The sequence below is a fragment of the Euwallacea similis genome, chromosome 14 (genome assembly GCF_039881205.1).
Source record: "Euwallacea similis isolate ESF13 chromosome 14, ESF131.1, whole genome shotgun sequence".
Taxonomy (NCBI): Eukaryota; Metazoa; Arthropoda; class Insecta; order Coleoptera; family Curculionidae; genus Euwallacea; species Euwallacea similis.
The window spans coordinates 3,363,698-3,388,911 of record NC_089622.1 but is presented as its reverse complement, the minus strand read 5'-3'; the positions used below and the strand labels follow the sequence as shown (position 1 = coordinate 3,388,911).

General features: G+C 33.6%; 6 protein-coding genes and 1 long non-coding RNA gene across 8 annotated transcripts in view; 4 read left to right on the top strand and 3 right to left on the bottom strand.

Annotated features, from left to right (window-relative positions):
- Window positions 1-569: 569 nt before the first annotated feature.
- RtcB (RtcB RNA ligase) overlaps window positions 570-25,214 on the bottom strand; it is a 208,235-nt gene continuing 183,590 nt past the window's right edge. The window contains exons 2-10 of the mRNA XM_066396944.1: window positions 3,345-3,624; window positions 3,116-3,285; window positions 2,961-3,061; window positions 2,166-2,344; window positions 1,984-2,110; window positions 1,722-1,930; window positions 1,537-1,671; window positions 1,244-1,408; window positions 570-873 (exon numbers count right to left, since the gene is read on the bottom strand). Of these exons, the coding sequence (XP_066253041.1) occupies window positions 646-873; window positions 1,244-1,408; window positions 1,537-1,671; window positions 1,722-1,930; window positions 1,984-2,110; window positions 2,166-2,344; window positions 2,961-3,061; window positions 3,116-3,285; window positions 3,345-3,551 (1,521 nt within the window). The 5' untranslated portion in view covers window positions 3,552-3,624 and the 3' untranslated portion in view covers window positions 570-645. The remainder of the gene's footprint in view (window positions 874-1,243; window positions 1,409-1,536; window positions 1,672-1,721; window positions 1,931-1,983; window positions 2,111-2,165; window positions 2,345-2,960; window positions 3,062-3,115; window positions 3,286-3,344; window positions 3,625-25,214) is intronic.
- Window positions 3,931-5,117, top strand: LOC136413410 (DNA repair protein RAD51 homolog 4-like). Its single transcript, XM_066396948.1, has 4 exons — window positions 3,931-4,135; window positions 4,189-4,307; window positions 4,364-4,574; window positions 4,634-5,117. Exons 1-4 carry the CDS (start codon window positions 3,998-4,000, stop codon window positions 5,093-5,095), a joined length of 930 nt encoding a protein of 309 aa, XP_066253045.1. The 5' UTR covers window positions 3,931-3,997; the 3' UTR covers window positions 5,096-5,117.
- LOC136413407 (TGF-beta-activated kinase 1 and MAP3K7-binding protein 1-like) lies at window positions 5,071-6,955 on the bottom strand. The gene is made up of 3 exons (XM_066396945.1): window positions 5,943-6,955; window positions 5,639-5,895; window positions 5,071-5,591 (listed from the first exon to the last, which is right to left on the bottom strand). Exons 1-3 carry the CDS (start codon window positions 6,640-6,642, stop codon window positions 5,145-5,147), a joined length of 1,404 nt encoding a protein of 467 aa, XP_066253042.1. The 5' UTR covers window positions 6,643-6,955; the 3' UTR covers window positions 5,071-5,144.
- Gga (ADP-ribosylation factor-binding protein Gga) lies at window positions 7,416-10,947 on the top strand. 2 transcript variants are annotated; one of them, XM_066397120.1, is made up of 11 exons: window positions 7,416-7,508; window positions 7,619-7,841; window positions 8,025-8,233; window positions 8,353-8,558; window positions 8,614-8,836; window positions 8,887-9,094; window positions 9,185-9,330; window positions 9,380-9,494; window positions 9,555-9,850; window positions 9,906-10,132; window positions 10,723-10,947. In XM_066397120.1, the coding sequence occupies exons 1-11, from the start codon at window positions 7,469-7,471 to the stop codon at window positions 10,945-10,947; spliced, it is 2,118 nt and encodes a 705-aa protein (XP_066253217.1). In that variant the 5' UTR covers window positions 7,416-7,468. The 2 variants fall into 2 exon arrangements, with proteins under 2 accessions (XP_066253217.1, XP_066253218.1); XM_066397121.1 differs by having other exon boundaries at window positions 7,451-7,508; window positions 8,419-8,558.
- On the top strand, window positions 17,739-21,204 carry LOC136413523 (facilitated trehalose transporter Tret1-like). Its single transcript, XM_066397123.1, has 6 exons — window positions 17,739-18,102; window positions 18,390-18,493; window positions 18,583-18,758; window positions 19,809-20,069; window positions 20,124-20,305; window positions 20,360-21,204. Exons 1-6 carry the CDS (start codon window positions 18,039-18,041, stop codon window positions 21,004-21,006), a joined length of 1,434 nt encoding a protein of 477 aa, XP_066253220.1. The 5' UTR covers window positions 17,739-18,038; the 3' UTR covers window positions 21,007-21,204.
- nAChRalpha2 (nicotinic acetylcholine receptor alpha2) lies at window positions 22,086-24,851 on the top strand. Its single transcript, XM_066397122.1, has 9 exons — window positions 22,086-22,474; window positions 22,531-22,575; window positions 22,631-22,740; window positions 22,792-22,969; window positions 23,024-23,180; window positions 23,240-23,464; window positions 23,517-23,850; window positions 23,900-24,083; window positions 24,136-24,851. Exons 1-9 carry the CDS (start codon window positions 22,277-22,279, stop codon window positions 24,358-24,360), a joined length of 1,656 nt encoding a protein of 551 aa, XP_066253219.1. The 5' UTR covers window positions 22,086-22,276; the 3' UTR covers window positions 24,361-24,851.
- LOC136413527 (uncharacterized) lies at window positions 24,436-25,174 on the bottom strand. The gene is made up of 2 exons (XR_010752486.1): window positions 25,135-25,174; window positions 24,436-25,065 (listed from the first exon to the last, which is right to left on the bottom strand). It is a non-coding gene; the product is annotated as an uncharacterized lncRNA (long non-coding RNA).

Sequence of the window (25,214 nt, the reverse complement as noted above, 5' to 3'; positions counted from 1 at the left end):
ATGTCCAGCATGGGGATCTTGCAAATGATAATAGATATCGATTTCGTTCAATGGGAGAAAAGTTAGGTATTCAAGGGAATAGTTTCACAAAGCAAAGAGATCTAAAAAATTATTTTTGCTTTTTCAGTTATTTCGAAAACACCGAAATTTTAGAATTAATTTTTTTGCCTAAGTTACAATAAGCGTCAGAAAATAATTAAAACCATTCATCTATTGCAGTTTTTATAAGTTTCAGTATCAAAGTCTTGATTTTATTTCGACATTTCGCTTAAGAATGATCCATTTTTTTCCCTAAATACGGCCCTGGTAAGTTTTTTGTCGAATTTAAGACAAATTGTTAGATAGTTAATTTAATTAGGAAGATTGGATTAAGGAAGAAAAATCACTCAATATATATATTGAAATATGTATAATGTTAATCTCTTATTGCTTGATTAATATCGAAATTAAGGTAATCAGTATAATCACATCGGTATGTGTATTAAATTAAGTATCCACATAAAACAGAAATACTGAACGAAAAAAAAAACAAAAAAATACAAAAAATACTATAATTTAAAAAAAATCAAATCTCTAATCCTCCTGATATAGATCAAAAAAGCACTTCTGCTTAAGTCAGTACATCAGTTAATTCGAAGACTTCATCTATCCTTTAATAACAGCAATTGGTTTCAGTTTGATAGCTTTCTTAGATATTCCCGCTGCATGACACGTATTCACCACATCAGTCACGTTCTTATATGATTCCGGAGCTTCTTCCATCACCAACTTCGGGGAAGCAACTCGGATTGAAATGCCCATCTGCGTCATTTTCTGTAGAACTTCGGTATATTCGATGTTTCGGCGAGATTTGGCTCTACTGAGTGCTCGTCCCTTAATCGAAAATATTCATATTTAGGTTAGATTAAAGGGAAAATTCTAAAATAACTTTCTTATCTCCGTATACTACGTAACAATTTAAGGCAGCTTAATAATTAAAACTGACTTATGACTATAAAAATCTGTTAATTACCCCTCATAAATTGATTTTGTGTTAACAAACGTAAAGAAAAAACAGACATAAATAAAAAAAATCGTTTAAAACAGAAACATAAAACTAATACAATTCCACGACTTTCTAGAAAACGTAAGGATTTTATTGTTAAACATTTTTGAATATTTTTTTTAGTCATCTTGAGAGAAATATTCTATAGAACTTAATGAACTGAAACCAGTGTGAAGTTGCAGAATCATTGTTACTTACAGCACCGTGACATGTAGACCCAAAAGTTTCCAACATCCCTTGTTCGGTACCGGTAAGAACGTAACTACAAGTGCCCATAGTACCACCGATTAATACAGGTTGCCCGGTCAACTGGTAATCGACAGGAATTAATGGATGGTGAGGGGGAAATGCTCTTGTGGATCCCTAAAAAACGAAGGAATGGAGAGAAAATATATCTAGAGATTTAAAAAGTTTGTCAAATTGAAAAGATAATTTAACTTTTTAACTTAAAGTATATACAAGAAAACTGAGTTGAATCAGCTCTTGGTTACCTTTCTATGAACTAAAAGCGTTTTCTGTTTGCCATCTACAATATGTTCTTCCACTTTAGCTATGTTATGAGAAACATCATAAATCACATGCATATCCAAATCATCAGGGGCCGAGTTAAACTGTTTTGCAAACGCCTAAAACCAAAAATGTATGTATGAAATTTAAAGAAAATTTAAGTGGATACCTGTCGACACAAAAACGTCATGGAGCTCCTATTGACCCAAGCAAAATTGGCCGCTGCAGCCATGGATTTCAAGTAATCTTGTCCTTCCACAGAATTGATTCTGGCACATGCCAGTTGCCGGTCGTTGGTTTCTATATTGTCCCGCTTCATTGCTTTCTCCATCTGCACTAGCGCGTCGGTGGCTACTTGATGTCCAAAACCTCGACTTCCTTGAAACATAAATGCCTATAATTAACCTATAAATTACAATAAAAAATTGTACCCGAATGGATCATAACGCACACTTGACCCACATCCTCAATTCCCATTTTGCAGGCGGCAAATTTGTCGTAAATTTCATCCACCACTTGGATTTCTGCATAATGATTGCCTGCTCCCAAAGTTCCCAACTAACAATAAAGAAAAAAATAATTGAGAATATAGTCAAGTTTGAGTCAACTTTACCTGAGGTAAACCTCTTTTTTTAGCTCTCGTGCTGACTTTAGATGGATCAGCATTCAACATCCTCCCATATTCTTCACAGTGTTCCTTATCTTCAGCCCAAATGTAACCTTCTCTTAAAGACCAATCCATACCCATTTCCAATGCTTCTTCCAAATCTTTTGCATTCATTGGTATAATACCTAATTTATTTCAATTATTATCTTTTGATACCACAAAGCATGAGCAAAAAAAATATTATCAAAACCAAAGAAAAATATTCCAAAATATACCGCCTCATCATTATAACAGGTTAACATTTTTCAATGGTCAGGGTGGTGCACTCTGTACACATGATTTAACAGCATCTCAGTTACTAGAGCTATTAATATGGAACAAAAGTGCTGTTATGTCAAATGATTTTAGCTAAACAAGTAAATCCATGTTTTCTTAGCATGTATACATTTACTGTTTTATTGATATTTTGAATGTAAAATGTCATCTTGGGATAAAAATTAGTCTGTATGGTAGAGATAAAAAAATGCAAACCAGAAACAATTTATCAAAGCCTTTATCACATATTAAAAGTTTCCAAAAATGTTATTTTATAAACATTCCTATTTGGAAGAGAGCAATATTGAACATACCTAAATAACCCACCCTGTATCTGTTAATTGTATGAATGGATTTTGATTTATGCTCTATGTAAAATAAATAAACCCTAGATAAATCCTATCTCCCTTTTTCCATCACTCTGCATGAATTAATTGAAAAGTTGCACTCCTGTACCCACACAAATACATTAATCATTATTTGTACCTTTGGATCCTACACCTACAGGAATGTGATCAAATAAACTCTGAGCAAGCTGTTCCTTAACAGGCAACACATCCCCTTTAAACAGGTTAGTCCTCAGTAACCTTCAAATGTAAACCCACAATTACCTCAAAATCTACAGTGCCACCTTCTCTTACCTTACTCCACAATTAATATCGAAACCTACCCCTCCAGGACTTACTATAGAATTAGGGTCATTGATGTCAAATGCTGCCATGTTCCCAATTGCAAATCCGTACCCTGAATGAATATCTGGCAACCCCACTGACTTGCCAACAATCCCAGGAAGTGCAGCTACATTTGCAATCTTAGACATTAGGTCAATAAGTAATGACAAGGAGTGATATGTCTGCAGTTCAGTACTACCTGTTTTACACCAGGAAGGAAGCCTCCAACCATGCCAGGCCTGCAAGCATTGCGAAGCTCATCCAGCATCAGTTTTTCTAAGGTCTGATTAACGTAAAATATTCCCTCGACATTCATGTTGGGTTGAAAACCCTTTTTTATGCGCCAACTGTGGTCAGTTATTTTTTCCAAGTACTTAAGTTCCTCATTGTATTGTCTAACAACCATTTTATTTCTTGTTAATATTTTAGTTTTTTAACGGGGGAAAACCAGAATATTTTGATAAAAGAGGTTCTGGCTGCTTGGGAACTAGAAATTTCAAAACAGAATAGTGAGGTTAGAATTCTAAAATATATAACTAATTTCACCGGCTTGGCGAATGCACCAGGTGAATCCGTACTAGTACCATCTAACATCAAGTAATCAAGCTCATAATTGCCTTGCAGGGCAGTTTTTCTTCTACTCACATCAGATTTCTTATTTTAATGGGAGTTTTTACGATCTCCTGCTAGATGGCGTTTGGCTGAGCGCATTCACCATTTTAGCACAATGTGACCATCTAAATCTCAAAAAGTGTTGAGGTTAGATTTTATTAGTGTATTTATTTTGTTAATTATTATTCAGTATTACATTATGTGGTTTCTAATGTAAACAAATTGAAATTGAATAAAACAATGTTAACTACAAACACTCATCGATTACTTACAGAAAACAATATACAATTATTGAAAAAACGAGACATTCACACAGTTTTAGATTTTCTCAAAACTGAAAATAAAGCTTTAGAAAGATATACCTCACTCACTTACCCAGTAAGTACACTTAAACTGTTCCTTGTTTATACCTATTGGCACCTATATTTTAGGAAATAATTGAAATAAAAAAATATGTGGCTAAACATTTTTCTGCTCCACCCATTAACGCTCTTACGCGCTACCACAAAATATTGTCTAATTCTGCTTTAATTTCAACAGGAATCACTAAGTAGCAACTGTTAAAAAACGTACCAATTTATTTTTACCTATGTAATATATTTTTAGCCTTGATGAACTATTAAAAGGAGGGCTATTAACAGGGACAATTTATGAAATATGTGGTCCTGCAGATTCCAAAAAGCTTGAACTCATTCTCACAATTTTAGCACATGTTCTATGTGCCAATAATAGTGAAAATGTAGTTTATTTTCTAGACACAAAAAGAGACTTCTCGGCAAAATGTATGAGAACAAAACTTTCCCAAATTAAAACAGAGGTAAATTTACACTCTATTTCACCCCATCCCAAACATACAATTTTAATGTACTATTTTAGGAGCAAACATTGCTTCTGCTCAATAGAATTCTAATAAGACATATAACAGATAAGTATGAATTAATAAGTGCAATGTTTGCAATAAAACAAGAGCTAGAACAGGGTTTGTCTTTAAGGGTGATAGTAATCCATTCCTTGTCAGTGCTTTTTGCAAGTTCCACAGACCGTGATGAGAATAATAACATTCTGAACCATTTGGCAAACATTTTACGATACATTGCTGTAGAACATAATGTTGCCATTATACTAACTAATCTTGTGACCACTTGGACTCAAGGGGGATTTCATGGAAATTCTTACACCGTTGAAAAGATTGCTTGTGGCAAATATTGGAGCAGTGTACCAAATGTTTGCATTAAAATTAATGAATTAAGTGAAAATTTATCCAAACTAACTCTAATTAAATTTAATAATGTTATGGAGAAAAAAACATGCATAATTTCTAACAGTTTATTCCAATAAATTATATTATATTTTGTAATAATGGGGTATAAATATACAGCTTATAAACTTACAACAAACAACTAGGTAAAGTACCAGCTCTCTTGGCTTTTTCAAAATTTCTATAAAACTCATTGAAGTCAACATGAGCAGATATTTTTTGATCAGGTCCTATTTCATCTTCTAACCCTGACTTGGCATCAGAACTGCTTGTTGTATTAGTTCTACTTACAGTGCTATTAGTATTCACATTTGTGAGAGTATTTTGGGATGAATAATTGCTATCACTTATCTCATTGGCCACTATAGCTGGATTAAATTGTACTGTGGGTTTGGTGGGTGATTTTATTCCATTTGGCATTGGGAAATTGAAATTTCTCAAAACCAATGTAATATCTTCCCTTTTTGGAGTACAAGAAAAATTCATTGAATTGGACATAAACCAGTCATGATGCAGACGCACCACTTTGTCCACCACTGCTTGAGCAACCCCAGTTAATGTGGCTTGCTCTCGAAACTATAAATATTTTGTTATTATAAATAAATAAATAAAATTTATCTTACCTGTTCAACAACACATTGAGCAATATACTTATTAACTTGATCAGGACTAATAGCTTCTTCAACACATTTATAAAGCCCTGCAGTCATAAGCAGTAAAAATCTGCAGGATTCATCCAAAATAATACCTCCATGAATATCAGGTTCAGCTATTATAGGCTCCTGGGATGCACTTGCAAGATCATCAAACTCTTTATAGCCACCTTTAACTGCATAATTGCCTAAGCAGCGAGTATTTTCTTGGTTACCCAGACGTGAACCTAAAGAGAAATCTAAGCGGTTTTCATACACAAAATTAATCGCTTACTGAGCCTCAATAATTTAGAATTTATTCCAATTTGCGATAATCTCAAAAGTTCATCCTCATTTTTTAAGTCATGATCAATGCTCAATTGCACTACTTTCAAAACTGAGTTTGCATCAGTTTGACACAACAACACCCTGCAATTCCCAACATTGCCTACATACAACTTATTTTTGTAAATCAGAGACACAGCAGCTGCAGATCCTGAAGCAAGCTGACAGTTCAAGCTTTTGATTTTTTCCATTAGAGCAGGTGATTTCTTATAAGCCTCATAACTATTCATTCCATCAGGAATTTGATAATCATCCCACAAGCTAGTTCTCTCAGCTAGTGTGTCTCCAAGAGTTTCCATGTAGCCAGTCTCAACAGTTGAGAAGGCTTGCCTCATTAGTTCACGCACTTCCTCATCCGACTGTTTCTCATTGATTTGGGAGAAATAGACTTCAACAATCATTCTTTGGGAACAGAAATCAGCAGCTCTTTTGCCTTCATGTCCGTCAAATACTGCATACCAATAAAAATCGTTGCTGAACCGAAAATGGGAACTGCAGTCTTCATAGGGGTGTTCCTCTTGGGGTTGGCCATCTTCCCGATAAATTTGGTTGGTGGAGAAGCCAATGCCAGTGTTTTTGCAGACTGGTAAGTCGTCGGTCCAACTTTCAGAGTTTTTGTAGCTATTTTCTTGTACTTTTAAGGAGCTCATTGTTATTGAAGGGATGTTATTTTTAGAAAGAATAGTTGCTGAAAGAACTACCTAATATCACAAATTTAATAACAAAATGAGAATAGGAAATAAATAATTTTTGTACATTTTAGTAATATTATAAAAACGGTCCCTTATTTTCGAATTCTTGGTTCAATTGGAAGAAAAGAGTTTTCCTGAGTGCCTTTTACTTTCCGCACCCTTTTTAAATAAAAATAAAAAAACATCTCAGGGTACAGGAATAACAGAATTTATAGGTTAGAATAAACCTCATAGCTGTATAACAATATCGCCAAATATTAGCTATATCGATATTAGGATAAAAAAATTGGATATTATTATTTAAATAATCCAGAAACAGAAAAGTTGAGCAATGAGTCTTTTCTGAGAATGGTGACTTCCAATCGTTCGTTGTGATCTTCCAGACGGATTAAATTGATTTTAATAATAGATATTTTCGATTAATATTGCCAATTCTTCTGTACCTTGATGTAAAATAACGTCATATATTCTCTTTTTCTATTATAATGCTAGGGTGTAAGGTAGAAAGATGTAGTTAGATACTTTTAAATGTACGTAGAACTCTTTGTCCGCCCTTTGGTATCATTCTATCTCTTTTCTAGCAAACGTTGAAAAAAGCTAAATATATACTTTCATCGTTCTTATCAGAGCAATGTGCCGATTGGAAAGTGCTTAAATTAATGTGACACTTTAGGTGATAAATTTGCGCAGATTGATTGTTTATGTGATTTGTTTATAATTTATAAAAATCAACAAAATAAACTTAAGTCATTCCTTTTCTTTAAATAGTCATTAGTTCTTAACAATGGCTAATGTAACACAAATAAGTTTGGAATCCCTTTTGCGTAAGTGTCAACCAATGTCCTTTCATTCATAAATTATAAGTTTCCTTATTCCTCAAAGGACCTAAAATACCTCACAAAAAATACATTTCATTTTTCTCTTTCCTTGTTAGTAAGGACAACAAATCCTAACAATTCAAATGTGGATACTGCAGCCTTAAACGCATTCTTTGCTTTAATAAACAAAGAACGAGATGGTGCTTCCTTAGGGGTTAAAGTAATTGCTACAAGATTACCTGTAGGTTCTGAGAAAGAAGTTTTGGCCACTTTAAATGTGCTGGATTCGTGCATGTCCAAATGTGGAGTCAATTTTCAAAATGAAGTGGGTAAATTTAGGTAAGTTTACAAAAATCTTCAAATCTAAATTTGTAAAAATGTTCAACCCAAGATTCAGATTAAACTCATAATCCTTTTGAGGATTTTCTGACTTTTTCAGGTTATCAAAATTCTACATTTTAAACCATCATTTTTTTTTTTAAACTATATAGTGTCTACCTTGATTTTTTTTATATTTATCAGATTCTTAAATGAAATGATAAAACTTGTTTCTCCAAAATATTTGGGCTCCAGAACGCCACTTTCTGTGAAACAGAGGGTGTTGCAATTATTGTATCTTTGGACATTAGATTATCCCAAAGAAGTTAAGATTAAAGAAGCTTTTGATATGTTAAGAAAACAGGGGGTGATTCGTGAAATACCTAATCCAAACATTCCTGAAGAAGCTTTAGGTGAGGAAGAGAAAAACATTAGATTTCAATGCTTGATAGTAGCAATAGCTTTGTATTCACTATTCTTAAATTTATTATTTTTTATTGCATGAATGTAATAGTTTTATTTTTTTTTAGAGCATTTCTTTTATGTTTTAAACACTTAATTAATGAACAATATTCTCAAAAAGTTATATTGTTCTCAGGCTATGAATCTAAAAAGAGAATAGGCAATTCAATTTTTCATGACGAGGAGAAATCAAACATTTTAAGGAAATTATTACAAAGCAAAGATCCTGAGGATATTCAAGCAGCCAACTGGCTCATTAAAAGCATGGTGAAAGAGGTACTTTGCCCTACTTTTAAACTTTTTTTTTTAACTAAAAAACTGACTTGTCTAGGATGAGAAACTGGCAGATTTAAAAAGTAAAACTCTCACAGAGTTAGAATCTGTCCAAAACAATATGAAACTTTTAAATGAAATGATAGGGTCATTCCGGGAAGGAGACACTACAAAAAATGAACTGGATTTGATGGGCGAGTTGCATGACAATTTGGTTAGGTTCAAGCCCAATTTAAAGTCTATGGCCAGTTCTGATGAAAGCTGGCCAGTAGATATATTAGGTAATTTACATTTTTAAAAAATTCCACTTTAATCAAATTGTGTATTGTAGAGTCCTTGTTAAAAACTATGGATGAGGTGTCTGAGTGTTTAAACAAATATAGTGAGATAGTATTAAATTCAAAATTAGATTATTCAAAAAGCAATCTGGCATCTCTTTTGGAACTGGATCAACAGTCTGTTAATGTAGGATCTACTTCACTGATCCATATGGATCAATTTAGGGAGTCAAAAAGTAGCACAGATGACTGTTCTTGTAGGTAAGGTCATCTTAATGTTGATTTTGGTTTTCTTTGTATTGTGAGTCTTAAGAACTAATTTTTTACTTATTATTTTCATTTTCTGGGTAGCTATAATGGTAGTAGTCAAATCAGTCAAGTCAGCAGTACATCAAAATCGCCGGTCGATGTTCTTTGTGATGTGTTTTCGGGATTAGGTAGTGATACTTCACAGGATTCTGATATTTTAAAACCAGTGGCAGTGTCTAATAATTCAGGTACTTTGGAAAACTTATGTAACGCTTTTTGTCACAAATTAATTTATAGAAAACAAAACAAAGGACAGGGAAAAGGAAAAAGATAAAAAATTTAAAGCTTTGGAAGACCTTGATGTTCTCAGCGAGCATCTATTAAAGGAGAATCTATCTTTGTCAAATTATCGGTAGGTTTTAACCGTAAATTATAATTCTGGCAGTAATCAAGCAATAACGAATTTCATTAGCACCCAAGAGAAAATTCCTATGAATCTCCTGACGAAGGTCAATGAAACGAAAAAGTCCCAAAACAACGGACATATCTCCGATTCTTCAAAACTAGATCTTAACTATTTATTGGAGACTCCCAAGTCGGCAAATCCGGACATGATTCCCTGCAGCTCTAAATCTGATGATAATTTAAGTCAGGTGGATAGTACAGATGATTGTTTAGTTGACTTAACTGAAGAGAAAAACAGCGTGGGGGAAAAATTAATTGAAAAAATGCAAGCATTAGAATCTAACAAAAATGACATTAAAAGAGGTAGTTTTTTGTATAATGACGTTTCAGCTAAGGATTAATAACTAACTTTTTTTAGATGGAAATATGCCAGTTAAGTTGAAAGATATTACAATTAAGTTGGAGGACATCAAACCGAGTTCTCAGAAGTCAATTGTAGCTTTAGATGATAAGAATGGGCTGTCAGTACTTTTACATAAGGCAGCAGATGCTCCCCAGGCATCAGTGACTGTTTATGTGGTTACTACGATTAGTAGAAATGAACTGCCTTTGAGCAATTATTTATTGCAGGCTGTTGTCCCAAAGGTAAGAATTTGTACTCAAAAAATTGTTGAATTGTGGAAATGACAAAACTTAGATAGTAAGAGAAAGGCAGTAGTAATTTTAATTTCTTGTATTTAGTATTTAAGCTTCTCATGATTTTTAGTGAGGATAGCAAATTCTGCTCCTATTGCTCAATTTAAAATTATCTTTTATTATCTCATCATCATTTTTATATTTTCCTCACTTCTCAGTTAACATTTTTCAAATAGAGTTGAAGTTAGTCCAATATTTTGAGATTATTCTGGCCTATTTATGTTTCTACGTTGTGATGTAAAAAATTGTAAGATGTGAAAAAATATAAAGAGAGATAGTAATTACAAAAATAATAAATTAATAGTATTAATTTGACGTTTTATAAATTTTACAAAATTAACTAAAATGAAGATATCAATATTTACAATTCACAATCTGGAATACATGAGTGCATGTTTTAATGGAAGGAGGTCTTTATTTCTATTCGAGATAAAATTGTACTTATAAAAATTTATCTTTGTTGTATATTATGAATTTCATGGCTGAAGCCCCATAAACATGTCCAGATTTTACTGTTTAGACATTCACCTTTCCTCTAGGGCTGTAAACTCAGGCTTCTACCTCCTTCTTCGACAGATCTACCGGCTTTTAACCCTTTTCTGCCGCCAGCAGCCATTACTCAAATAATGCTTCTTGCGAATGAATCTCATCAAGACGATATTTGTTTTAAATTCATAGTTAGTTATATCATGGACGAAGATACTGTTACCGAAATGGGGGACGTTCAGAATCTTCCCTTAGACACTGCTTTGTTAGAATCTTAAATTTACTTATTTGGTTTTGGTTCACTTTATTGTGAAAGGCAAAGCTACAAAAAGACAGTTTTTGTTTGGTTAATTGGAAGTTAAAACTATCTGGTGGCGAACTATTCGCAATTAAATTATTATCTGTTTTGATAATATTGCGTATTAAAATCATTTAACTCTGGTGAAATTCGAGGTTAAAATGATCTATTCTCGATAAGTTGTATATTTAACCGATAGATCAAATGGCAGGTCAAATAAGTGATTTACAGCAATCGTAATGTGAACTTTGTAATATTTTTTCTGCTTGTATTAAATTGTTTAGTACTTGAAATAGTACCGATTATATTAAAGGCTGATGATAGTTTTAGGACATGTAAGAGTTTGTCTAATAATATTGTTGCAAAAATATTGTTATACGAGAGAGAATCAAATACAGGAGTCAATTTCTCTAGTTTAACCCCATCATAGGCTTACACTTTTTGGATTTTTCATTTCTGCGAATGTTAGGTTGTTTCAAAGTCGTGGTTTTATGAAGTATCTCAGTAATTGTTAAAGTTAGAGTTTTTTTTTTATTGAAGTTCGAGACTTACCGTTTTCGCAAACATTTTTTATGAAACAATAATTAACAGTGACAAAAAAGTCGTCGTCATCTTGGTTTCATAAATACAGAGTATGTTCTAAACTCTAAATTTTGGAGGTCCCTTGTATTTCGTTTGTTCAACAAGATATCGAAAAAGTAAAAATGTATTCCGATAGAGCTTTTGCTTCAGATTCCAGTGGTGTAGTTTGTTTTTACTGCACCATATGATTTAGCCTTATTTAATCATAATTTTGAGGTTTAATAGGACATTTTATATTTTATTAGGTACAGTCGGATTCGCCTATAGCGAGCACGCTGGTACTAAAAAATAAGTCCTCTATATGCGAACGCTCACTATATGCAATTTTTACCAAGGTCGGGTTACAACGAGTATGCTCGTTGTAAACTGTAAGGTTGTCTACAATATGTAGTATTATACCGAGTATAACATTTAACTTGAGACATAGTAATATCTCAAACAATAAGCGCTCTACGAAAAAAATGTCTATTATGAAAGTTTAATTATTCCGCAGGGGAAATACATTGTTGCTAAAATTAGTTCGTCTCTGCCTCTCCTTATGGGGAGATAGGGAGTAATTCTGATTCCTTAAATGGCATTCCCCACTTTTTATTTCAGGTTCGAATTCTACGGCAAAAAGTACGTAGAATTTGTTTGGAAATTTTTTTCGATTCATGATAGTGCTGTAATTAACGAAATTTAATTTCCCTTTTTTTTTAAATTATATGTATACGTACATTGAAAGGCATACATACATAAATGATACATGGTATGTAATATTTATTTAAAATAGTCCGTAATCATTTTTTGAGTTGTATTTCTTGTTAACAGAGAATTTTCAATTCTACTTTGAATAAAATCATATTTTTACTTCACCTTGCTTTGGAAATTGTTGAATTCTCAATAAGTGGATATTGTTTTCATGGCGCTAAATATTTGTTGAGCTATTGGTGGTTCAAATGTGTTTTCTGACTCTTCCTCTTCTTCTGATTCCGCTTCTTTATTAAATTGCATTTTTTTAACTGCTACTGCAATTTCAACTTTTAATGCATATTCGCAAGTTACCAAACAATCGTCAACTTCTTGAAATTCATTAAGTAAATTAGAGATGAGAGATCCTTTCACAAGATCCGTTTTAATAGCCCAGTTACGTAAATTGTCGAAGTTTTCATCTACAGTTTCTGATTGTTTATGTTTCAATATCCACTATGTCAAATGAATTTCATCATTTTCGTCAAACTCTGAATGAGGATAAAGTCCGGTATGTTTATAGCAGTTAACGATAGTTTTTTGCGAAACATAATTCCATGCTGTTTTTAAAATTTATATAGCATCCAATAAAGAAAAGTTAAAATCGTTAATTTCATCCAAACAAGAAATCATCCGAAATAAAAACATTTTTTTATAATGTTGTTTGAGACAAACGATAATACCTTGATCCATAGGTTGTAGGGCAGCTGTTGTATTGGGAGGCAAAAAGCTAACTTTATAGCACTTAGGTTTTCAACTGTAGGATGAGCTGGACAATTATCGATCATTAACAGTATCTTTCTTTTTTCTTTTTGTAGGTCGTGGTGCCAATTTCTTGTGTCCTTTTCGAAAATCTCTGATGTTATTCATGCTTTCTTATTAGCGGTATAATTTATAGACAATATCTTGAAAGATTTACAGTGGCGGCAAAAAGTATTTGCACACCGCGATTTTCGCGATTTCTAAGTTTATTGTTGTCAATAAAAAAAAACACTTTACATATAAAGAGTATATTAAATAATTATATGGTCTCTGTCAACCAAAAGTTTATACAAATTGAATATTAGTGGGAAAAAAAAAGAAATGATTAAAACCGCTTGGAATAAAGTATTTGCACCCTGCAACTACTCGGATTTCTTTATCTGTTTATTGATGTATTAAAAATGTCTTTTTTTCCATCGATATCACTAAAATATTTCTCGATGTTTCAAATAACTTATAGGTAGTTTTAAAACTAATTCAGTTCGCAAACATGGTGAAAACAAGAGAACTAAGTGCTGGTACAAAAGCAAACGTGATTTTACTTAGAAATCAGGGAAATTCTTATCGGAAAATTGCTAACTACCTTCAGTTAAACTTTTCCACTGTCCGATACATTATCAAAAGATATGAGGAGCGAGGTACAACCGAAACTAAGATTCGCAAAGGACGTCCACGGAAGCTTAATTTGAGAACACAGAGGAAAATAAAAAATGAAGCTCTCAAAAATCCTACCATAAGCGCATCAACCTTAGCAAATATGGTCCGAACTAGTACTGGAGTCCAGGTTAGTGAAAGAACCATAAAAAATTCTTTGAATTCGGAAGGCCTCTATGGTAGAGTTCCTCGGAGAAAACCATACATCAGTGAAGCAAACCGGAAAAAGCGCCTGGCCTTTGCAAAGGAATATATCAGCAAGCCGATAACTTTTTGGGAAAATGTCATCTTTTCAGACGAGAGCAAGTTCAATTTGTTTGGTTCAGATGGTAGGAAAACAATCTGGCGAAAACGCAATGAAGAATTAAAGAAACAAAATGTTCGAGTTTCAGTGAAACATGGTGGTGGACATATTATGGTGTGGGGCTGTGTTTCCTACCATGGGGTGGGTATGCTTGTTCCAATAGAAGGGAATTTAAATGCGCCAAGTTACATCAACATACTCCGAAATAACTTAAGGCAAACTGCTGTCAAAATGGGCATTGAAAATAAATATATATTCCAACAGGACAATGATCCGAAACATGCTGCCAAAAAAACCAAGGAATGGCTATTATATAATGTTGGCAGACAACTGCATACACCACCACAATCTCCTGACATTAATATAATTGAAAACTTATGGCACCATTTAGATCAAAGAATCAGGAAACATACAATTTCAGGACGCGATCAAATTAAAGACATATTAGCTGAAGAATGGGAAAGAATTGATTGCAACTATATACAAATATTGGTTCATTCTATGCCAAAACGCTTACAAGCGATAATTGATACAAATGGACTTTTTACTAAATATTAAAGCTTTGTAAGCCTTAAAAATTCAAGCCAGTTGCAGTGTGCAAATACTTTATTCCAAGCGGTTTTAATCATTTCTTTTTTTTTCCACTAATATTCAATTTGTATAAACTTTTGGTTGACAGAGACCATATAATTATTTAATATACTCTTTATATCTAAAGTGTTTTTTTTTTATTGACAACAATAAACTTAGAAATCGCGAAAATCGCGGTGTGCAAATACTTTTTGCCGCCACTGTAAATCATCGGGGTGCTTTTAATTTTCCGATGACGAGGAATTTCTTTTATGTACCCGTCATGTTCGCACGGACAAAAACTGTAATTCTTACTTTGCTATTTTTTGCCCCCTTGACACTTCTTTTTGAAATTTAAATGTTTGATTTGGGACCATTTTATAAAAAAGGCCAGTTTCATCACTGTTGAAAATATCGCTGTCGAAATAATCTTTTCTTAATGTGGGCCAAACGTTGTCAAGCCAACCTTTTGTTGTTTCAGTAGAAACACTTGCTCCTTCTTCATGAATTTTACTGGAGGAAATGCGCTACCTCTTTTTAAAGCTGTCGATCCAGCTCTTTGAAGAGGAATATGTTTCATTACTGGCGGATAATAATTTAGAGAATTCTTCTGCTTTTTCCTGTAGTATTGGTCCACTTATGGGTGCATTTTGATTCCTTTTCTACTCAAACTACTGAAGCAATACTTGATCAACTTCCTTGTTAACTGGTTTTCGAATTCGTTTCAACTTAGAAATGTTAAAATTTAATGTTTCTTTGATTTTATTTTTGTTTTTCCAAATTGTGGAAACAGTAGAAGCACTGGATTATATTACTGAACTTGTATTTTCTACAAATATCAGCATTCGATGTTCCACTGTTAATTTCATCAATAATTTTAATTTTTTGTTGCAACGTAAGTTTCCATTTCTTGCAATGATTATAACGGCACAAACAACATTATCACTTAACAAAAACTAGTGTGATACTAGTATTACATGCACTAATTGCTCCACTACTTTTAATCTCCAAAAATCTTAGTTAACTGACTTTCAAACCTTAGGTTGCAGGGATCGCATCGCCAGCAACCTTTGCTATTGGTTTCTCTGTTTTGATTATAATCATAACTGACAAATAAATCGTTCTTTACAGATTAAATGATTTTGTAACAGGATATGAATTAAACCTTATTCACGTAACACTAATGATTTATGATAATTACTATATGTATATGTATATTAAAGACTAACAATTACCATTCGGTATGAATAATATATATTATGATTAAGTTATAACATAACATTAGCGAATAATTTGTATGTACCCCCTACGTAGATGGAGAACAAATAGACGAGTTATGACAAGTTTCTTGGTATAAGGTGCGCGTTATAAACGAAGTAAATAGTTAAAAAACGTGTTGACTCCTAGTTATAATCGCAGCAGAAAATATTGTTAGAAACTGACCAAAAACTGCTCGCTGTATTCCAAGCGATGTAGCAGTTTCGCAAAAAAAAATCCTCGTACTAAAAGAAGTGATCATTATATCCAAGTTCGTTGTATCCAAACTCAAATTGTATTAAGTTTAAGTAACAATTTGCCGTAATACTGAGAAATGCTCGTTGAAACCGAACGCTCGTTATAAGCGGACCCGACTGTATTTTCAATCATTTGATCATAATTACAGTTAATTGTGGCTAAGCCATATAGTGCAGAAAAAACTAAATACGTCATTGGATTCTACAGCAAACGTTATTTTGACTTTCACGATATCTTGTTAGATAAATGAAATACAGAGGTGACCCTAAAATGTAAAATTCTTAAACTCCTTGCCCTATATATCTCAAAACGTTTGTTTCTAACTTCAATAATGACTGAGATACTCCGTGAAACCATTTAATTTGCGACAACCTCTATACGGAGTTTATTTAAGACCACTTGTGAAATTCGTGATATTTCAAGTAACACACCCTGTATATTTTATTTTTTTATTTATTCATTTATCTACAACCATGTGGTAAGTAGCATTTATGACACTGATTCAAATACAATGTACCACATACCGTGCACGCCAAAACATGAACGTTATCTCTTAAAAACCACACTGTACTGAAAATTTTAAAAAATGTTAAAATGGCAAAAACAGTGATAGATAACAATAGAAAAATTTTAATGACGTATTCTCAAAGTTTAGTGTAGTTTCGAAAACAACCATACTGTTGTGTGTGTGTGTTTTACTTAAAAACATAAAACGTGGCTGAAAAAAGAAAAAAACCTGTATATTAAATGACATTTGTGCATTTCCAACCAATAATTTGATTCTCCCTCTATATGGTAATGATTGCAAGACAGATCTATCTTTTACTTACGTATACTGTGATTTTGTTCTAGTAAATACTTAAATGTTTTGTGTTGTGTATAGTTGCATTTCCAACTAATTATTTTGAATGTAGTCTTTGGAAGCATAATAATATTTCTCTTATAGAATAGAAATTTCGATCCTTCAAAGATTCCATTGCGTTTGAGATGCGACAAAAAGCTACTTTATTGGAAAAAGAAGTTAATGTGAATATAAATAAAATTATTATTATAACAGTTTAAGGTTTTTCTGCTCGTGATGACAATTATTCTAACATAAACAAATAAACCAACTTAATTCCGGTTTGCGCAAGTTTTCATTGGAATTCATTTCTTTTCGACAGAAAATGTTTTACAAAAAGCTGTTTAAAATATAATCACGCCGACAATTCCGCAATGTGTAATTAATTCAGCCTAACGACAACTTATCAGTTTATAGTAGATTCACAAATATTTGCAGGGGGTCCTTCAATCTTTATTGAGCAATTGTTCCTTCTTGGGAAATTTGGATAAACAGGGTAATAAACGTATTATGTAGTGTATTTTCTAAATTGCTTTTGTAATTTTATAATGAGCATGAAAATCATCACATGATAAGGTTGTTTTGAACTTCTTCGAAAAAAGGCAATGGTTTGAGATGTAGGTAACCAAAAGATTCTGACAATGACTCAACGGAACCTTGCAATTCTTTGGACACGTACACGGTGAAAAAGTTTGTTTAGAACATTGTTAGATAATTTCTTTCACTTTTTGCAATTACCACAAAATGTGCTTTTACTCACCTTTCATTAAAAACCTTCAAGCCAATTTTCTACCTGCTCTGGGCCACTTTTCAGAAGCATCTTCGACCCCATTTCATTTTACGTTGTACGTCCGATGTGAAACGTGTTATCTGTTTGCCCAATACTTTTAATCCTCAAATAATAAACTACTATCAAAGCAACGACTGAATATTTAAGTCTGGAACTTATTGCTCTTTGCCATAGAGTGTTGCCAAGCGTAAAACCGCAATCTGTTCTGTGGAACGTAATGGTATTATTATATGGTGTTAACCTAGACTTTGGGGAGGTGGTCTATTATTTAATTGTGACACTAGTGTAAAAAGTTTAATTGATCTGCAGAGTTGGGCGTGAATTATGACTGTGAAGAGTTTAAACATTTTTCAAGATACCGGCACTCAGGTGTTAGCAGCAATCACCGGTAAGTGTAGGATTTTAAAGGAGAACTTCCGAGGGAACCAGGAAACTGATATGCTTTGCGTTGATTTCATAGTTTCTATGGAAATTATTCTTTCGAAATAGTTACGTGGTAAAGCTTCCGTGACATAACCAACTAACAACAAAAACCTGTTTGAAACTTAAATCGATCATTTTTGTGGAAATAATTAATTCAATTTGGTCAATTTCTTGGTTTCCTTTAAATTTTGTTTTCTCAATAAAGTTATTATTGCTTTGATCTATTGGACCTAAAGGCGGTTTCTTTTTAAGGTACTTTGGTGGCAGCTTCAGATGGCATGTCATTTGGTTGGACTTCACCTATGGTGCCATATCTATTAAGCGATGAAACGCATATAGACGTAACTTTAAAACAGGTTAGTGAGGGTTTTTTTGCAACAATAATTGTTTTTACTGTTGAACGGAATTGTCTTACATTTATATTAAAGATTGTCTTTATATTTAGGCAGAATGGCTAGAAACAATTTCTCTCTTGGGCGCCTTTTGTGGCCTTCCTTTCACCATTTATTTCGTAGACAAAATTGGAAGGAAGAAGTCTTTGCTTTTAGCTGCAGTGGTGGTGTTGCTGAACTGGATTGCCATAGCTCTAGCTGATAGGGTCGAGTATCTTTTTGTAGCAAGGTAAGATATTGAAATCTGATTGTTTCTTATGAAGAATAGAGATAAAAATTAAATTAATTCATTTAGTTGTGCCCTAAGTGAGGTTTATCAATGAGAAATATTTGAAGATTGTTTTGCAAAAATGCAGGAAATTGAAAAAAAATCTATTGACAATGGAATCTTTTCAATAATATGTTAGATTCTATGTCTATTGTGTTTTAACATTACGTACAGAATTTCGTTATACCGTGGGATTGCACGGTTTAAATGATAAATTGTGGAAATTTCTATGAAAAACACGTTATAAGGAAATTTCGAATTTGATATATTATACTTAACGAAAAGTAAATATGTATACATTGCCGGATCGAATCAAATTAATCTTCGATACCCATTTTAAATTTTATAGGTCAAATTGTATAGATTTTCAATATATTTGATTTTGTTTTGTGTGTACATATACCGGGTCTCTCAAATCTCACGTGACAAAGCTATAAAGTAGATTTCTAACGGTAAACGAGCGTCAAAATGCTTAATTTTACAGGCACTAAAGTTTAATATTGTTGAAATAGTTTTCCTTCATTTTTTTCTACAGGAATTTGATTGGAATTTTGAATGTATGTGATCAACCTTCGAAGTCTGTGCAGCTATGGTAGTAAACCTATGGTACAATGATAATTTTTTTGGAGGTCAAAGAGAGCTTGACTTACTGGTTAATTAAGTCAAGTTTGTAATAACATGTTGAAATTAATACATAATCATCTTAGGAGTCGCCTCTCGAAATATTTGCATAACATTTTTGAACAGCTTGTATAATGCGAAGACCCGAAAAAATAACAAATTTTGAAGGACCATCAGAAAATAACAGTGTTGAGGTGGCCTGTTTAAAACTAAACATAGGGATAATAATGTTACATTTTCAAGTATAGAATACGTTGCGCAGGGTAAAGATTTACCACCATTTCATTATTTATCTAATTGCAAAGCGGAAGATAACGGAAATTTAACTTTGTCATGATTTCATATCTTTTAAATGTATGCAAAAGATTATTTATATGAATATTTTTCCAGATTCTTCTCTGGAATGGCAGGCGATATGTCATTCGTAGCAGCCCCCATGTACATCGCAGAAATAGCCGATTCCAAAATTCGAGGTTTCCTTTCTAGCATCATCTACATCATGATGCTTTTAGGTCTCCTTGTGGTTTATTGTCTAGGCCCATTCACCCCCTTCTATTCCATACCCATAACTGGGTGCGTTTTAGCTGGCTCTCAGCTTTTGGTGTTCAGTTTTCAGCCAGAGAGTCCTTATTATTTAGTTTACAAAAACAGGTAATAATTTGTGTTATTTTTCAACTTTGTCTCTTAGTTCTGTGTTAATTTTAGACCTGAAGAAGCCAAAGAATCGCTTCGACGACTGAGATCTGATAAGGCTGATTTGGACGCAGAATTAAAGGAGATTTCCGAAGGGATTGAGAGGCAGAAAACCGAGAAGGGAAGACCTCAGGATCTGATTTTAGTGCGTAGCAATAGGAAGGCGATTGTTATTATGACAGTCTTAAATATTGGTAATTATTGTTAAAAAAATGTTTCTTTCTCACTTCACACATTCAATAATTTAGGACAACACATGGCCTGTATCAGTGTGATGTACATGAACCTTCACCCCATTCTTAACGCCGCAGGCTCTATCTACTTGGACAATAACATCACAGCTATAGTATTCGCCCTTATAATGCTGATAGCGGCAGTTTTCGCATCATTCACTATAGATAAATTCGGTCGAAAAATCATTCTAATCGTATCTAGCGTGTTAAGTGGTCTTTGTCTCTTAGCTCTCTCAGTCTATTTCCATTTACAATATCTTGAAATTGACGTTTCTTCGGTGTCCTGGATTCCAATCGCTTCAGTTCTGATCTATGCTGCAGCTTTCAAGTACGGAATTGGCCTAGTTCCCATTGTAATCACTGCCGAAATTTTTCCTGCTAAAATGAAGGCTCTCGGCATGACAATAGCGGATGTAATGTTCGTCATAGGTGGACTCTTATCCATTCAATTGTATCAAATTTTGCACAAATTGGGAATGTTTGTGCCATTTTATGTGTTCACATTAAGCGCTTTTTTCGTAGCTCTATATTCAGTCTTCTGTATTCCTGAGACCAAGGGCAAGAGCTTAGAGCAAATTCAGTTGATGTTGAAAGGCGAAAAGGGAAAGGTCGATGAAGGAAAGGTTAATACGGCGTATACAGCAGACGAGTCGAAAGTTTGAATGTTTGAGTTGTTGTAAATACAAAGGAGAGATTTGAATAGACTTGAATTTCTTTTAACAGTAACTTAAAAATTACTCTAGAGAATAGAGGAAAGGAGGAATTGACGCCCTCACTTTAATAATTTAGACCTAAATAGATGTGATATTACCAATGTAATGAGATTTCCGTTTTTTAATTAAAACATGATATCCTTTGAATTTTGTGTTTTTTTTTTCATTTTCGGAATTATGAAAAGTAAAGAGAGAGCTGTGGTCGCAAAACAAAAAATTTAATAACAGGAATGTTTTTTTGACCAAAATAAAAATGAAATAAAAAGCCATCAGGTATATATAGAGTGCCCATTTTTTAAGCCTCGCTATTAATGACATCTCGATTATGACGTTCCTTCAGATTATACGAGGTAGGTTAAATTATGATAAAGTGGCAGAATTTAAGAAGAAAAAATTGTATATCGTATACATCGCGGTTGTGAAATATGCATCACCCTCTTTTCTTAGATCCCTCAGAACGTTTCCCGAAATATACTATTATTTGAAGGTTAAAAACTGAGTCAGTTAAGTTTTTAACTTTATTCCTCCAAAATTTTTAAAATTTAGATGAAATAATATTGATGAACTTTCCGTATTCATTTATCTTTACCAACAAAATACATGGTAAGATCGAATTTTGGGCGCCTAAAGTAGTCGATTCGTCTACTGTTCGGCGGTTCATGCTCCCAGTATGGTAATTGATGCAGGCCTAGTTTGGTATAGCTTCCACATTACCAATATACAACGAACTTCTCGTTTCCGCCAATATGAAAGTATTGCTCTGATATGTATCATATCAGCGTATATCTGTATTTTTCTAAATAAAATGAAGGATAATCAAAAATTTCAGCAGGATAATATTTTTCTGGTATTATTTTATAGATCTTATATCCTAAATAAGTCCTAAGATGTTTAAATAATTGATTAATTAATATTTAAAAAGCGTGCAGAATTATTGGATATGTCGAGGATAATGTAAATCATTAAATACGACTCGCGCAGAATCCTTCCAGACTTTATCGATTTCGCTCCACTTTGGTCCAGATTCTCAGAGCATCAACCTCCCTGCAGTACATATTTTTAACTCTACTAACCACACCTTTCTTATATTATTAACAATTCTTATTATGAAATAATTTAAAAAAAGATGAAAACTAGTGAATTATGAACTATAACAAGTTTTCAAACGAGGATGAAATCTCTTGAAATATTTTAGTTAAGGAGTTTTAATAATCCAAAAATGTGTTCTTTCGCGTATTTGCTATCGGTGGGGATAGTTTTTGGTGTTTTAAATGCATCAGTATCAGCCAATCCAGACGCAAAGAGGCTTTATGATGATTTGTTGAGCAATTACAACAGGCTAATTAGACCTGTGCGAAATCATTCCACTAATATTCTAGTGAAGCTTGGACTGAGGCTCTCGCAGCTCATTGAATTGGTAAAAAAATCTCTTGTTTATTTATTCAGTTCTAATCTTTGCTATTCTTTGGCTAGAACCTGAAGGATCAAATTCTGACAACGAACGTTTGGTTGGAACACGTAAGTTTAGACTTAAATTACAAACTTCACAAATGCAGATTTTTTGCATGTTCAGGAATGGTATGATTATAAGTTCCAGTGGAACCCTTCAGAATATGGAGGGGTCATGGAGTTGTACGTACCATCAGAGCATATTTGGTTGCCAGATATTCTTCTGTACAATAAGTAAGTTGCTGGCAAATTTCCCCTTCTTAGAATAAAGCATTTCTTCTCTAGTGCCGATGGTGAGTATGTGATAACCACGATGACCAAAGCAGTCCTACGTTTCGATGGTAAAATCCATTGGACTCCACCGGCAATTTTCAAATCATCCTGCGAAATCGATGTCAGGTACTTTCCTTTCGATCAACAAACTTGCTTTATGAAGTTTGGGAGTTGGACTTATGGTAGTCAGGTGAACAGCAACATTTGATTGTTTGCAAATTGTCGCTTACATTTTGTACAACAGATCGATCTCCAACACATAAGGCAACAACCAGGTGAGGATATCGTGGCTATGGGAATAGATCTACAGGAATATTATCCCAGTGTTGAATGGGATATTTTGGCTGTTCCCGCTGAAAGGCATGAGAAGTACTACCCTTGTTGTCCCGAACCTTATCCAGGTTATTTATTCGATATCGAACATCGCTGAAAATTTAGTGTTAATTATTTGCTCTTTCAGATATCTTTTTTAATATTACTCTGAGAAGGAAAACGCTGTTTTATACTGTGAACCTTATAGTTCCGTGTGTAGGGATTTCTTACCTCTCAGTGCTGGTTTTCTACCTTCCGGCAGACTCTGGAGAAAAAATCGCCCTATGCATCAACATTCTATTATCTCAGACCATGTTTTTCTTACTTATATCCGAAATTATCCCGTCTACGTCCCTAGCTTTACCACTTTTAGGTAGGCATATATTTTTTCTACGAGAATGAGAGAATTTAAAGAAACTTTCCAGGAAAATACATATTGTTCACAATGGTAATGGTGGGTTTCTCTGTGGTGATAACTATAATAATACTCAACGTGCACTATCGCAAACCCAGCACCCACAAAATGTCTCCTTGGGTTCGCAGCTTCTTCATCAAAACAGTGCCTAAGCTGTTATTAATGCGGGTTCCTAAGGACTTATTAACCGAACTGGCAGCTAGGAAGATACCTTCTATGATCCAGGGTAAAACTGCCAGGGATTTAGAGGCTTTATCGCCTAGCTCCAGTTCCACCTCTTCCAGTTCGAGCAGGAATAGAGGCCGAGGGTGTAATGGGTTGCATTCTACCACTGCTACTAATAGGTATAATATAACAAAAGGAATTGCAAGGGTAATATAATTGGTATTTTAGACTGAGAGGATTTGCTGGTACCCTCAGCGCTAGAATGGGTTATAACGGCCTGCCTTCGGTGTTTTCTGGATTAGATGAAAGTGATTCTGGAACCAGAAAAAAGTATCCTTTTGAGCTGGAAAAGGCGATTCATAATGTTATGTTCATTCAGCACCACATCCAAAGACAAGATCAGTTCAACGCGGTACGCCAGAATGATAATTTTCAGAGCAATTTCAGATGGAGTAACTTTGCAGGAGGACCAAGACTGGGGCTTCGTAGCCATGGTCCTCGATCGAATGTTTCTCTGGATATTTTTTTTTACGTCTTTACTGGGCACTGTGGCTATTCTATGCGAGGCACCTTCGTTGTACGACGACACCAAACCGATTGAAATGCAATTCTCCATTGTTGCACAGCAGCAGTTTCTCCCTGACATAAACTTGCCAGGAACTCCAAGAGGGACCCCAAGGACACCTTAAAGCGGCCTAATTTTAATAAGGTTTGTTGTGAGTTTTGTTTGTTATTAAGGGATACTTGTGCCTCTCATGTATCGTCGCCTTTGTGTTGCTGATGATGTGAGTGTTAAAGATTTGTTGGATTATTTAAAAATTTAAATGGTAGGTAAGTAGTTTATTATTTGGGGGCGAATTCGTTAGTGTAAATTGACATATGGCAAGTTTGGTTTCTCTTTCTAAACTTTCACCAAATTAAGAGCGAGTCCTAATTTGGTAAGTGTATTTGGTAAGCAAATATACAGTATACATTTTATAATTATAGTTTCTATTACAGCAGATCTAAGACAATCCTCTATCTCTTAGTTAATATAATAAATATTAAGTCCATACATATTACCAAACAAATGCAATACTTATCCATTTCATTATAGAATCGATTACAGACACAGATAATGTATATTGTGTTTATTTCTGGAACATAAATAAATCGTACTTTTAAAGTACCTAAACACCTACGCTGCTGACTTTCTCAAATTCATCCCCAGGTATTTTTCAATCATTATTGTTCTTTAAAGTTTTGGTTATTCAATTTTCACTTGAGTGCCTCATATTATAAAAATCTTGAATGACGAGCGTTTCCAGCAATCAATGAAATATATGCAAGGTGGAACCCTCATCGAAGTAGATTGGAATTTATTATAGGGGTCAATTGTTTTGGACTGTAATCGTCTGCGGAAAAAATTAAGAAAATGTTGAAGGTGAATTGCACCAATCTCCAAACTCAGATTAAGTCGGTACATTTAATTTCCGACATTTACCTCTGTATTCATTGGAGTGGTTCGTTGAGGAAGATCTGCTATAGTCGACACAGAACGAGG